The 11,679-nt window shown below is 27.2% G+C and overlaps 2 protein-coding genes across 6 annotated transcripts; both read left to right on the top strand.

Annotated features, from left to right (window-relative positions):
- The first annotated feature begins 93 nt into the window (after window positions 1-93).
- Window positions 94-7,842, top strand: Caper (RNA-binding protein 39-like protein Caper). 5 transcript variants are annotated; one of them, XM_035886114.2, is made up of 10 exons: window positions 126-250; window positions 329-402; window positions 650-723; window positions 3,355-3,419; window positions 4,475-4,813; window positions 5,229-5,436; window positions 5,529-5,795; window positions 5,873-6,048; window positions 6,164-6,334; window positions 6,646-7,839. In XM_035886114.2, the coding sequence occupies exons 3-10, from the start codon at window positions 706-708 to the stop codon at window positions 6,941-6,943; spliced, it is 1,542 nt and encodes a 513-aa protein (XP_035742007.1). In that variant the 5' UTR covers window positions 126-250; window positions 329-402; window positions 650-705; the 3' UTR covers window positions 6,944-7,839. The 5 variants fall into 5 exon arrangements, with proteins under 5 accessions (XP_035741978.1, XP_085515171.1, XP_035741964.1 ...); XM_085659045.1 differs by having other exon boundaries at window positions 95-402; XM_035886105.2 differs by lacking the exon at window positions 650-723 and having other exon boundaries at window positions 97-250.
- An 896-nt stretch (window positions 7,843-8,738) lies between these two features.
- On the top strand, window positions 8,739-11,598 carry LOC118449265 (uncharacterized). Its single transcript, XM_035883644.2, has 6 exons — window positions 8,739-9,393; window positions 9,544-9,731; window positions 9,826-10,002; window positions 10,058-10,529; window positions 10,638-10,682; window positions 11,031-11,598. Exons 2-6 carry the CDS (start codon window positions 9,549-9,551, stop codon window positions 11,420-11,422), a joined length of 1,269 nt encoding a protein of 422 aa, XP_035739537.2. The 5' UTR covers window positions 8,739-9,393; window positions 9,544-9,548; the 3' UTR covers window positions 11,423-11,598.
- The last annotated feature ends 81 nt before the right edge of the window (window positions 11,599-11,679 follow it).

Genomic DNA, 11,679 nt, shown 5'->3' with positions numbered 1-11,679 from the left:
GTATATTGAGAAAGATTCAACATCGATCACGTTCTGATATCTTTTTATTCATAGACGTTAGTATTTTTGTGGGTACAAACATGTATACGTCACTTCCGTTAAAATAGCGATTAGTCGCAGTTCTTGCGATATCGTCCATTTTCTTTTGGCCATTTTACGTACGATCGCGGTATTGTGCGTTGCACTTGTTTTTGTATTACAATTAAAAAAAACCTAAATCTTTTAAATTATATATAAATCGTTATAAACCGTACGTTTTATAATCCTAAAATAGTTCTTTCGACTCGCGTATAATTTATTTGTCGTGTGCTAATGCGTGGAATTTCAGAAAATTCTCCAACTCGCGCAATGGCGGAGGAATTGGATGTCGAAGCGATGCTGGAAGCACCATATAGAAAAGGGGTAAGAATACATTATTCTGAGGTTTTGTGGTCTTTTATTTTGTATTCTTGTGTTCGAGTTCCCGATTTGTTCTTCTCCTATAATTTAATTGTGTTGATGCAGTACGGTGCGTTCGTATTTTGAGCGTATTCGTCGTCTATTAAGATAAAAAAAAATATCCTCCTCCTCAATATATACATGTAGAACAAAGTACGTCCTTGTCTGATACCATTCTATTGATCAATACCTCCATTTTTTGTACTTATAGATGGTACGTAACATGTACCCTCGCGCTCGTAGGATGTTCGGCAGCGAGTTCCTAGAATGCACTTGAAATACGAGGTATTAAGAAAAGTCATCACTAACATCATTCTCTACTTCTTTTATTTTATTTTGATGAAACATAATTTTTTAATAATTAGGATGTAGATAGTATCGCTATGGTCAAGTACTGCATTTCAGGAAAGGAAGATTGGAAATGATTTAAATTATTATATATAACATTATAAACCTATTTTTCTAAAATGTATAAATATATTATAAATATCAACATATTAGATTTTTATAAAATGATTATATTTTGTGATATGCGACTTATATTGAACAGGCACTGGTATAAAAACAATCTCTTACTTCAATAGGTGGATACCTATTTTCCTTGAGACACATTTTATTTAATATTCATTGTTTTTTCTTTATTTTCATATGTTATCACTATAGTTCTTATTATTCATCTATATAATTATCTACGAACATACAACAGTTAATTACAGTATAAAACGTTATTGATAGTTTAGTTGAAGTATTAGGTCTTATTTAAGGAAAGCAGTGCTGTAGGAAAATGGTTTCTATTCTCTGTCACCTTTTTTCTTATCTTTTTATCAAATTTAAATGAATAACATTAAATAACAAGAAATGAAAAATTAATTTTTATTAATGGCAGTATTGCAGAGACATTTAAATTAAATGAATTTTTATAAATAACACTAACATGCTTATTGAAGCAAGGTGTATATGTTGTATCAGTAATGTTAAGAAATTTCAATGGAAATTTTATATGTTCATTATGATGTAATTGTATTGTTGTATAGTAGTAAATGCCTTACTTCTATTAGTATGGAAATTTCTTTTTCTCTCTTTTGTCTGTTTCTTTTTCTTTTTTCTCTTCTTTTCTTTCATATAAAAGTATTTTTTAAGATCTCATATTTTATTGTTTATGCACCAGATAGTTACAAATATTTAATGATTTATCAGTTATAAATTACTTATATCCCTATAAAAACAAAACATTCTAATTAAAAGATATGAAAATAACATTGTTTTTTAGTTTCAGTTCAATATCATTGATCTTTAATGAAAATAAATAGAGATTTATCTTTGTTTTTTATAAAATCATTTAGATGATATTGATAGTTAGCAACATAATTATTTGAAGAAATTGTTACATACATTATGTTCATTATCATTGATTATTGCTCCTTGTATAAGGATACTATTTATATGCTACTGTAATATATATTACACAGTATACCATACCACAATATTCTATATTTGATAAAAATAAAAGAAGTGTATTCACATAATAAAGTTGTGTTGTAGGAATTTGATAAAATTTCCAATGTATTCACTGATCATAATCATAAATATATCTGAAACATGCATTTATTGATAAAAGCTGTATATGTGATATTATCCAATAGTTTTATTCTTGTATTATTATATGTAATATTTATAAGAAAAGTAGAAGAGATTATTTAAATTGTAATAATGAATAATCTATAAAAGACTCCAATTAAATAATATAGTATAACAAAGTAATAGTTAATTAACTAATCATACATTTTGAAATATCACATTTTTAAAAAGTTTTCAAGAATTTTTATATAAACAAAATGAGTTTTGTTCTTAATGAATAAAGATATACTGTTTAGTTTTTTTTATTCCATTCATTTTTCTTTGTATCTTATCTTATACTTATATATATTTCCCGCAAACGCGCGTATTTTATGTTTGTCAAAAGTGTCATCGCGTACATGTGAATACACATATAATGTGGTCTTGGTATTATAAATATATTTCATTATAATATTACCTTGTACACTGAGACATAAACACATGGTAAACTGGTGCGTAATGAAAAGTATCAAAAATAGAGTAATACACACATGAACATGTTTTCAGAAAATATGCATTCATAAAAATGTTATTGTCTATTCAAAAAACAATGTACACAAAGGTCTTTCAATTTTAAAATTCTCTATAAATTATATACATTTTATTTCAATATCTCAAATATTTTTTAATATTAATCTATCAATATGATAAAAGTGTAACGCAGGAATGACCATTAATCATTATATTTCATCGTGGAGTAGCTATTATTGTAAGCATGCAAGGGCTTTAGGCTAGCAATTAGGGTTCACATCACGTGTTACATTAAAAACGTACTGTCTTTGATGAGGGCTCTCTTTTACAGAAGAAAAAGGATGTGTGGTTGGCCATTGGTAGTTTAAGACCAAGGCATGCTCAACCCAAGATTGCAATGCTTTCCTAAAACCCGATAAAACGATTGGTAAGTCTGAGCAAGGTGTATGCGACGACTCGCGACACTAAGCTCGCCCCGTCTCTCTTGTTCTCTATTGCTATTCCCCTATCTCAGCCCCCTGAGACCAGTAAAGTCTGCCTGGAAAAGACAAAAGAGCACAAGAGTTGTACCACCATCCGGCAATCATCTCTATACTCGAAAATTTAGTGCTCAAGGGAGAAATATCAACGTATTCATAACTAGCAAAGTCAACTTAATGTTATATTTAAGTTTTTATAGCTGCTGTTTAAATTCAAAATGTTGAACATGCATAAAAATCATTATTATGAAACCTACTAACGTTCAATGATTTGCTTTTTGTCCCCTTGTTCGCGCGACCCTGCCACATCGGCTGGCTGGCATGGCATTCAACTGTTTGCTGTTCGTAGGAGCAGGACTCCTCCTCCAAAGACAAGTCCTCCAAGGAAAATGAGTCTAGTCGCAAATCATCTGGGTGAGTTTCAAAAATTTATTTTTTATCATTACTATTATTATTATTATCATCATTATTATTATCATTATTATCATCATTTTTACTTTTATACTAATTTTCTTAATATTCTATTATACTATCTAAGGTATAGAAATATTCTTTCCTTTTTATTTATGTTACTTTTAACATCAATTCTTTAAGATGGCCAATTAGCACATCTTGACAATATAAGTTTTTATGCAGCATGTAAAATTAATAGGTTGTTTTAAAAATTATTATAGTAAAAGAGAAAAAATGTATTCTTTTTAACACAAATTATTCAGCAGATCACAAGTTTAATTAATGCAATATTAAAGATGAATATAAACTTATCTTTGCAATGGCCATTTGAAGTTATATTCTCTTTGTTATAGACTCCATTCAATTAGTGTAAATGCTGGTTATTTTGATAATTCCAAAGGTTAGACTTCTAAATGGTAAGTACATAGGACCAAGAATAATAGAAGATAACAAATTTATTTACAGTAAGTGGTCATTTGTATTAAAAAAAAAAAAAAAAAAAAAAAAAAAAAAAAAAAAAAAAGTGAATATTTAAGACCCATCTTATAAGTTTTTCAAGGACTTTATTATTAATAATATAATTAAATGTAACAGTTTATGAACACTTTCGCAAAAAACATTATTTTTTTGAATAGAAACATTGTATCATTCCTACAACAAGTCAAATGTGGAAATATGTGTATAGTTACTGGATTTTTTATTCCATTCTATTAATCGATTTTCTTTTTATATTACAATATATAGCATCCTTTATTACGGACAAATTAAAAAAAAATTTTAATCTTTTATATGAAATAAAAGTTATATATATAAAATTTATTCTCATCTAATATTACAAGCGCGTTATGTTTTTTCTCCATTTAATTAAAATAAATTTATTAATATATAAATTGAAAAATATTTGACAGAAGGGTAGTGAAAAAAAATACCTAATATATCGTTCTAAAACATGTTTTTATTAAAGTCATGTTTGAATGTTGTATTTCTATCACTAATTTTTATGTTTCTTTTTTTAGAAAGAGCAAACATCGGTCTCGTTCCCGTTCACGATCTCGCGATCGTCGAGATAAAGACCGCCGTGATCGTGACAGAGACAGGGACAGGGACAGGGATAGGGATAGAGACAGGGATAGAGACAGGGATCGCGAAAGAGACCGGGATAGAGATCGTGATCGCGATCGCGAACGCAGACGAAGATCGCGATCGAGAGATCGACGTGATCGTGACAGAGACAGAGATGGAGATAGAGACCGAGATCGAAGAGACAGAGATAGAAGAAGAAAAAGATCTCTTACACCAATTACTTTACCCAGGGCTCGACCTCCTTTTGGTAAAGGTGTTAGTCCTCTTGGAATGTAAGTATATAATTATACTCATTTAGAATAGATATATATTAGATTGTCCGGGTAAGTTCGTGCCGATTTTGTCATTACGTTATCTACCACAAATCGGCACGAACTTTCCGGACAACCTAATATTTCCGTATATAGTATGTATACAAATATTTCTTTACAATTATTAAATAACTATATCTACTTAGATATCTGAAAAAAGTAAATTCGGAAAGAAATTCTCGAAATTCGGAATTTTTTTTCAAAAACAATTATTATAGAAATGAAATGAAATTTTTTATTTGAAACTACTTTGAGTTCTCGATTCATTACTATCAATCGTTCTTGAAGATAAAAAATTCATATATCGACTTGTATGTAGTCTCTTAAGAGAGAAATAAAGTACGATTATTTGATAGAATACTGCTTTCTGTTTTAGCAGAAACGATGAGTTGACGCCTGAAGAACGAGATGCCCGTACAGTATTCTGTATGCAACTTAGTCAACGAATACGTGCACGTGACTTGGAAGAATTTTTCTCTAGTGTTGGGAAAGTTCAAGATGTCAGACTCATTACATGTAACAAAACGAGAAGATTCAAAGGGATTGCGTATGTTGAATTCAAAGATCCTGAGAGCGTTACACTCGTAAGTTGTTTTTTTTAGATAGTCCTGTTAAATTCTTTTTTATTTGATTTGATCGTTTAATGTTTAGAATATTTTCTATTTTGTTTATTTAGGCGCTTGGATTATCAGGCCAAAAGTTACTTGGTGTTCCTATAGTAGTACAGCATACTCAAGCAGAGAAGAATCGCATGGGTAATTCTATGCCAAATTTAATGCCTAAAGGGCAGACAGGACCTATGAGATTGTATGTAGGTTCTCTTCATTTTAATATCACCGAAGAAATGCTTCGTGGTATTTTTGAACCATTCGGAAAAATTGATAATATCCAATTAATTATGGATCCTGAAACTGGTAGAAGTAAAGGTTATGGCTTTTTGACAGTAAGTTTGTGTGTACACAATTATATAATAAATTTATATCAATTTTTATTAATTAACTATTATAAATATATTTACAGTTCAGGAATGCAGATGATGCTAAGAAAGCCTTAGAACAATTAAATGGTTTTGAATTAGCTGGTAGACCAATGAAAGTTGGAAATGTTACGGAACGTACAGATTTAATACAGGGTCCTTCACTTTTAGATACAGATGAATTGGATCGAAGTGGTATTGACCTTGGTGCAACTGGCAGGTAAATATATATATATGCATTTAGAATTGAATAAATTTAATTACATTATTTTATCTCATTATTTTCATAAGTATGTATATACGTTTAATTATATTATCCAATATTTGTTTTGCAGATTACAATTGATGTTCAAATTGGCCGAAGGTACGGGTCTTGAGATTCCTCCCGCAGCAGCAAATGCTTTAAATATGGCACCTGTAATCTCTGCTCCACCACCACCACCACAAGCTGCCCCACCAATTGCGACACAGTGTTTCATGCTTTCAAATATGTTTGATCCTCAAAAGTAAGTATATAAGTTTAAGTACAAGTATAAAGTAACTTAACGAAGTTTAGTAATCCCATGAAGCATATATAAGTAGATCCAGTGCAAGCATTTGTTCTTTTACTGGAGGAACAAATATGCGAAATAAAATAGTAATACCATTTTTTATATCGCTACATAAATATAACACATGTCAGTGGAAGAATGGTAATTGAACATTAAAACGATTATATGAATATGAATGTCTCTATATAATTTTTAAAATATTGTATGTAAAAAGAAAAAAAAGAAAACCAGAAAGAAATGCCTAATGTAATATGATTCTATTATAGCGAAACAAATCCAAATTGGGCAAAAGAAATACGTGATGATGTAATAGAAGAATGCAATAAGCATGGCGGTGTATTACACGTATATGTGGATCAAGCGTCTCCACAAGGAAATGTTTATGTCAAATGTCCATCAATAGCAACGGCAGTTGCTGCAGTCAATTCATTACATGGTCGATGGTTTGCTGGTCGAGTTATAACCGCTGCTTATGTACCAGTTGTAAATTATCATTCTCTCTTCCCAGATGCTATGACTGCTATTCAATTATTGGTCCCAACCGCACCTCGACGAGGAATATGATCTCAAATGAATCAGACCATTTAAAATGTTGTACATTTTTTGTAGCATTACAATGATTGTGCTGGTATTCTCCTTTTCCTCTTTCCCTTAAAAAAAGAAAAAAAAGAAAACAAACAAACAAAAACAAAAAATGTTTTTTAATATTCTTAAGTATATTAAATTAAGTATCATTTGTGTTTAATTGTATAATATTTTTGTGCACAACTATTTCTCATATTTTAGAAAATCACAATATATAAGGGCCCTTTTCTTCATTTATTCTCTTTATTTTGTTACTAGCAGCAGCTGTGTACAGAGTAATAGGATCTTATACAAAACTTGTACGTATTATTGCGTTAATCTGGAAATATAGCATTTAAATTTAAAACTCAACACAATGTGACGTTGTATAACACCAATTGTCTCACCATATTACGCCCCGATGATAACAGATTAGTTAGAAAAATTATAAAAAAAAAAGTTAGTAAAAGCGATAAACATAATTGATGTATAGTATTCTGGTTAAAAGTTTATGGAAGCACAATGTGATTGTAGAACAACATTTTTGGAGATTTTAAAAGTATGTCAATTGTGTGAATAATTATATATAATAATATATGTGTGTGTCTAGTGCGTGTATATGTATACACACACATATATATTCTTGATGAAGAATAATTGGATACAGACTTAAAAAAAAAGTGAAGTAAGTTATTGGAAAAATTTATAAGAAATATATTGTATTAAGAATTTATAGTGAAAAAATCTGCCTTTACGAGATTGCGCGTTCGCAATTTTTATATGACCAACTAAAATAGAAAAAATAGAATAAATACTCTCTATACATGGTACAATTCTATATGGATATCTATAAATGTAAAAAAAGACATGCAATATATTTTAAAAGTATAAAACTAATATTTTATCGTTCATATTATAATCATAAATTGATTATATTTAATACATTCTTTTTAGATTTGCTTATAAAATACATTTTGATACATTATTATTAAACTATGTATTAATACGATTATTTAAAGAAATTATCTTTAAACATAATTATTAAATCACATTCAACTGTTAATAAAACTTCTTTTTATTCGGTAGATATATTTAAATTTGATAATAGAAAAGATATTTTTAAATATATCGTGATACAATATAATTATTTGTGTTTATATTCAATCATTACTAAATTTATCATATAAATACCATAATATCATATAAATATCATGTATTAAACAGTGAGTTCTGTTTAAATTAGATAAGTTAATATTAAAGACTACTTATTTTTGTGATACAGTTACACCAAAACTATATGACTTAACTCATGTAAATATGTAATAACCAAAGTATTTGGCTCATTAAGGTCACACTTTAAAATGTTACAAAATTTTTACAAATAATCGATTACCATTTTTATTTCATGAAAATACTCTTTTTTGTTTTGGTTGTATGAATATAAAATACATATATACATCGTGTTAACATGTGATAGAAAACAATATTTTTTGAATGTATCAACAATTTGAAGTATAAAAACTTTATATAAAATACGAAGAAATAATCCATTTAGAAATTTTATTATACATATTACTTTTATCAATCTTTTTTATTTATTTGTTTTCTATATCCTTATAAGTAAAGATAATCGTTTTGTTCAACGAATAAGATATAAGGTAATCACTTTTGCATTATAATTATATATTATTAATTATATTTAAATAATTTAGAATTATGATCGAATAATGAAAAACATCTATTTTTTTAATTTTATTTTAAAGGGTTTATTAATATGTATCATTTATTTCTGTTTTATAAAAAAATCTGTAAGTTTCGATACTTTATTTATGCTACAAAAAGCAATTTAGTAGTTATAAAAAAAATATATTTGAATTTATCGTCATAAAATCATAATCCCAGTAATATACAGGCAGAGGTTTAGAACAGAAAAAACTGCGGAGAGAACATACTCTTTTTGTGTATTAGATGTTTTTTAAATTTTTTATCGATAACATTTTTTTTTCTAAATATTTTTATTTAGATTTGATTTATAATTAAACGATGCCGAAGTTGTAACTTTTATATAATTTTTGATTATTTATTTTAAAATTTACAATTTGAAGTTTACAATCTATATAAATTATACATCTTTTAAACTTGGCGCGAACGAAATTGACGCGAACGAAGTAGTGACTGTACTTACACTTCCATTGCGTGATACAAAATGCTTACTTCTTATTTAATCTTCTTATCAAATTTTACTTTAAGATCATAATAAATAGAATTCCAGATACTATTAAATTCTAAAAAGAATATTTCAAATGAGAATAAAGACTATAATGTGTTATTATGTGTTATTTATAATTATCATATGCTTTTAATCATACACATATATTTACATGTATACATACATAATAGAAGAACAAGTTCCAAAATACTTTGTAATTTTTATGGGTTATTTGTTTAAGGTACTACGCTTATTTTTGGATAATATAATCTTTTAAATATCATTTATGTTATATTAATGATATTATATAATACTGTTTTTTTATTAGTAAATTGTTTAGATACCTATGTAATTACATATTTTTTTAAAAAGTTCTATTACTTCATTACAGCAACAATGCCTGGAGAACAATTCTCTTTAATATGGAATAGTTTTTCGAGAAATTTATCTTCCAGTTTATATTCTTTATTAATTGATGAACAACTTGTTGATGTAACTTTAATAGCTGAAGGCAAAATTTTAAGAGCACATAAGTTGATATTATCAGTTTGTAGTACTTATTTTAATAGGCTTTTTAAGGTATATCATTATTGTAGAAATATTTATAAAAAAATCTTTTTTGATTACTATTTATAGCTTCTTAAATATTCATAATAATTAATTTGTGCTATAGGAAAATTCTTATAAACACCCAATTGTAATACTAAAAGATGTCAATTATCATGATTTATCTGCTATGCTTCAATTCATATATCAAGGCGAAGTTAATATTAAACAAGAGGATATTGGCAATTTTTTAAAAGTAGCAGAAATATTGCAGATAAAAGGATTAACCACAGAAAGAGATGAGGTATGTTATTTTGATTAAACATTACAGCAATAAATTTATTGTTCTTTGGTTTTAGAAAAAAGACAAAATATTGGATAATAATATCCAAGAAATGGATTGTTATTTTGATATAAAAAGAGATAGAGAAAATCATCTTACTTCCATAGAAGATATTTATCAGTGTGAGAAATTAACAGAATCTTTGAAATGTAAACTGGTACAAAAAGAAAATACAGTTCTTCCTTCAGATTCTGTAATGAAGGGTTTCAATATTATGGAAAGAAATATATCAAATGAAATTCCTTATACTACAAAATTAGTTTCTCATACAGACTATAGTCCACAAAGAACATTATTTATTGAAACGTATAAAAATATTGACACTCAGACTACAAAGGAACCATTTGATTGTACTTCTGACATAAATCACACAAAAAAAATACAATATAAATCCTCAAATTATATAAATGATATGGATTTAAAAGCAATGTATAAATCACAAATGTTAAATAAAGTATTTTGTAATATTGAGAATATACATAAATCAGGTAATAGAAAAACATGTATAATTATACCGGAATTAAAATTTATGTTATACATAATTGTTTTAATGCAATAAACGAATTTGATGCTTGGAATTTTATTTAATGTTTCAGATTCTAAATCAGATATGCAATTAAAATCTGCTGATCAATCTCTTGGTATGTGTTACAACTTGGTATATATCATTAATTCTATGAATAATTCGAATACTAATTAAAATGCTATGAAAATATTAATAGTGAAAAATTCCTGAATACAGAATAGTTCCATTAATTTTTCCATACTGTAAGAAAAGAGAAAACTAAAAGTAAACATATTCAGCAATTGGATCACATATTGTTTCAAAGTCTTCACTATATGTCTTCACTAAGAATAATTCAATTCTTATCAATTTAATAGCTTATTTTTGGATTGAAAAAATTTTGCAGTTTGTTAAATTTTGTTTATATATTATTTTGTATATTATTTTTATGTGTCTATTAATAATGTATGTATAAATGTATTAGGTCTGACTAATATGGTGATAGAAGAACATAAAAATTTGACATATGATGCAGCTAATGGTGACAAAAAGCATAGATATATCAAAGCTAATTCTAGTAGTACATTATCCCTGGAAACAACACAGCGTTTAGTTTCAGAAATTAGACCAACATTCTGCATGGAAAAGGGTAAATTAATGCGGGTTTATTCATGTTCTTGGTGCCTTCGTAATTTTACACGCAGAGAAAATTTGAAATTACATATTCGTTATATTCATGGTCCACTTGAAAGTCTTACATGTAAGCTTTGTGGCAATAAATATAAAAACAGCAATAGCTTGCGTGTACACTCTTACCTTTATCATAATGCTAAACGGGATAAACATAATAAATCACTTGTCAATAATAGTAATTAGAAATAGACAAGATTACAACTATTTTTATATACTACAATAATAATAATAATTCTTAGGATATTACAAGATTAGTTATTAGAAATTGTTACAATAGTTATTTAAACAACTTATTATACAGCTTTATAAATAATTCATGACTATCCATATTTAATAAGTTACATCTAATAATGATAAATTTATATAAATAAAATCTGATGTATATTTCTTGACTTTCATTTACTGATTTCTTGACTACTACTATCATAAAAATTCAGTTG

Source organism: Vespa mandarinia, chromosome 8 (genome assembly GCF_050613455.1).
Source record: "Vespa mandarinia isolate Hongniang chromosome 8, ASM5061345v1, whole genome shotgun sequence".
Classification (NCBI taxonomy): Eukaryota; Metazoa; Arthropoda; class Insecta; order Hymenoptera; family Vespidae; genus Vespa; species Vespa mandarinia.
This window is presented reverse-complemented; position numbering and strand designations above follow the sequence as displayed.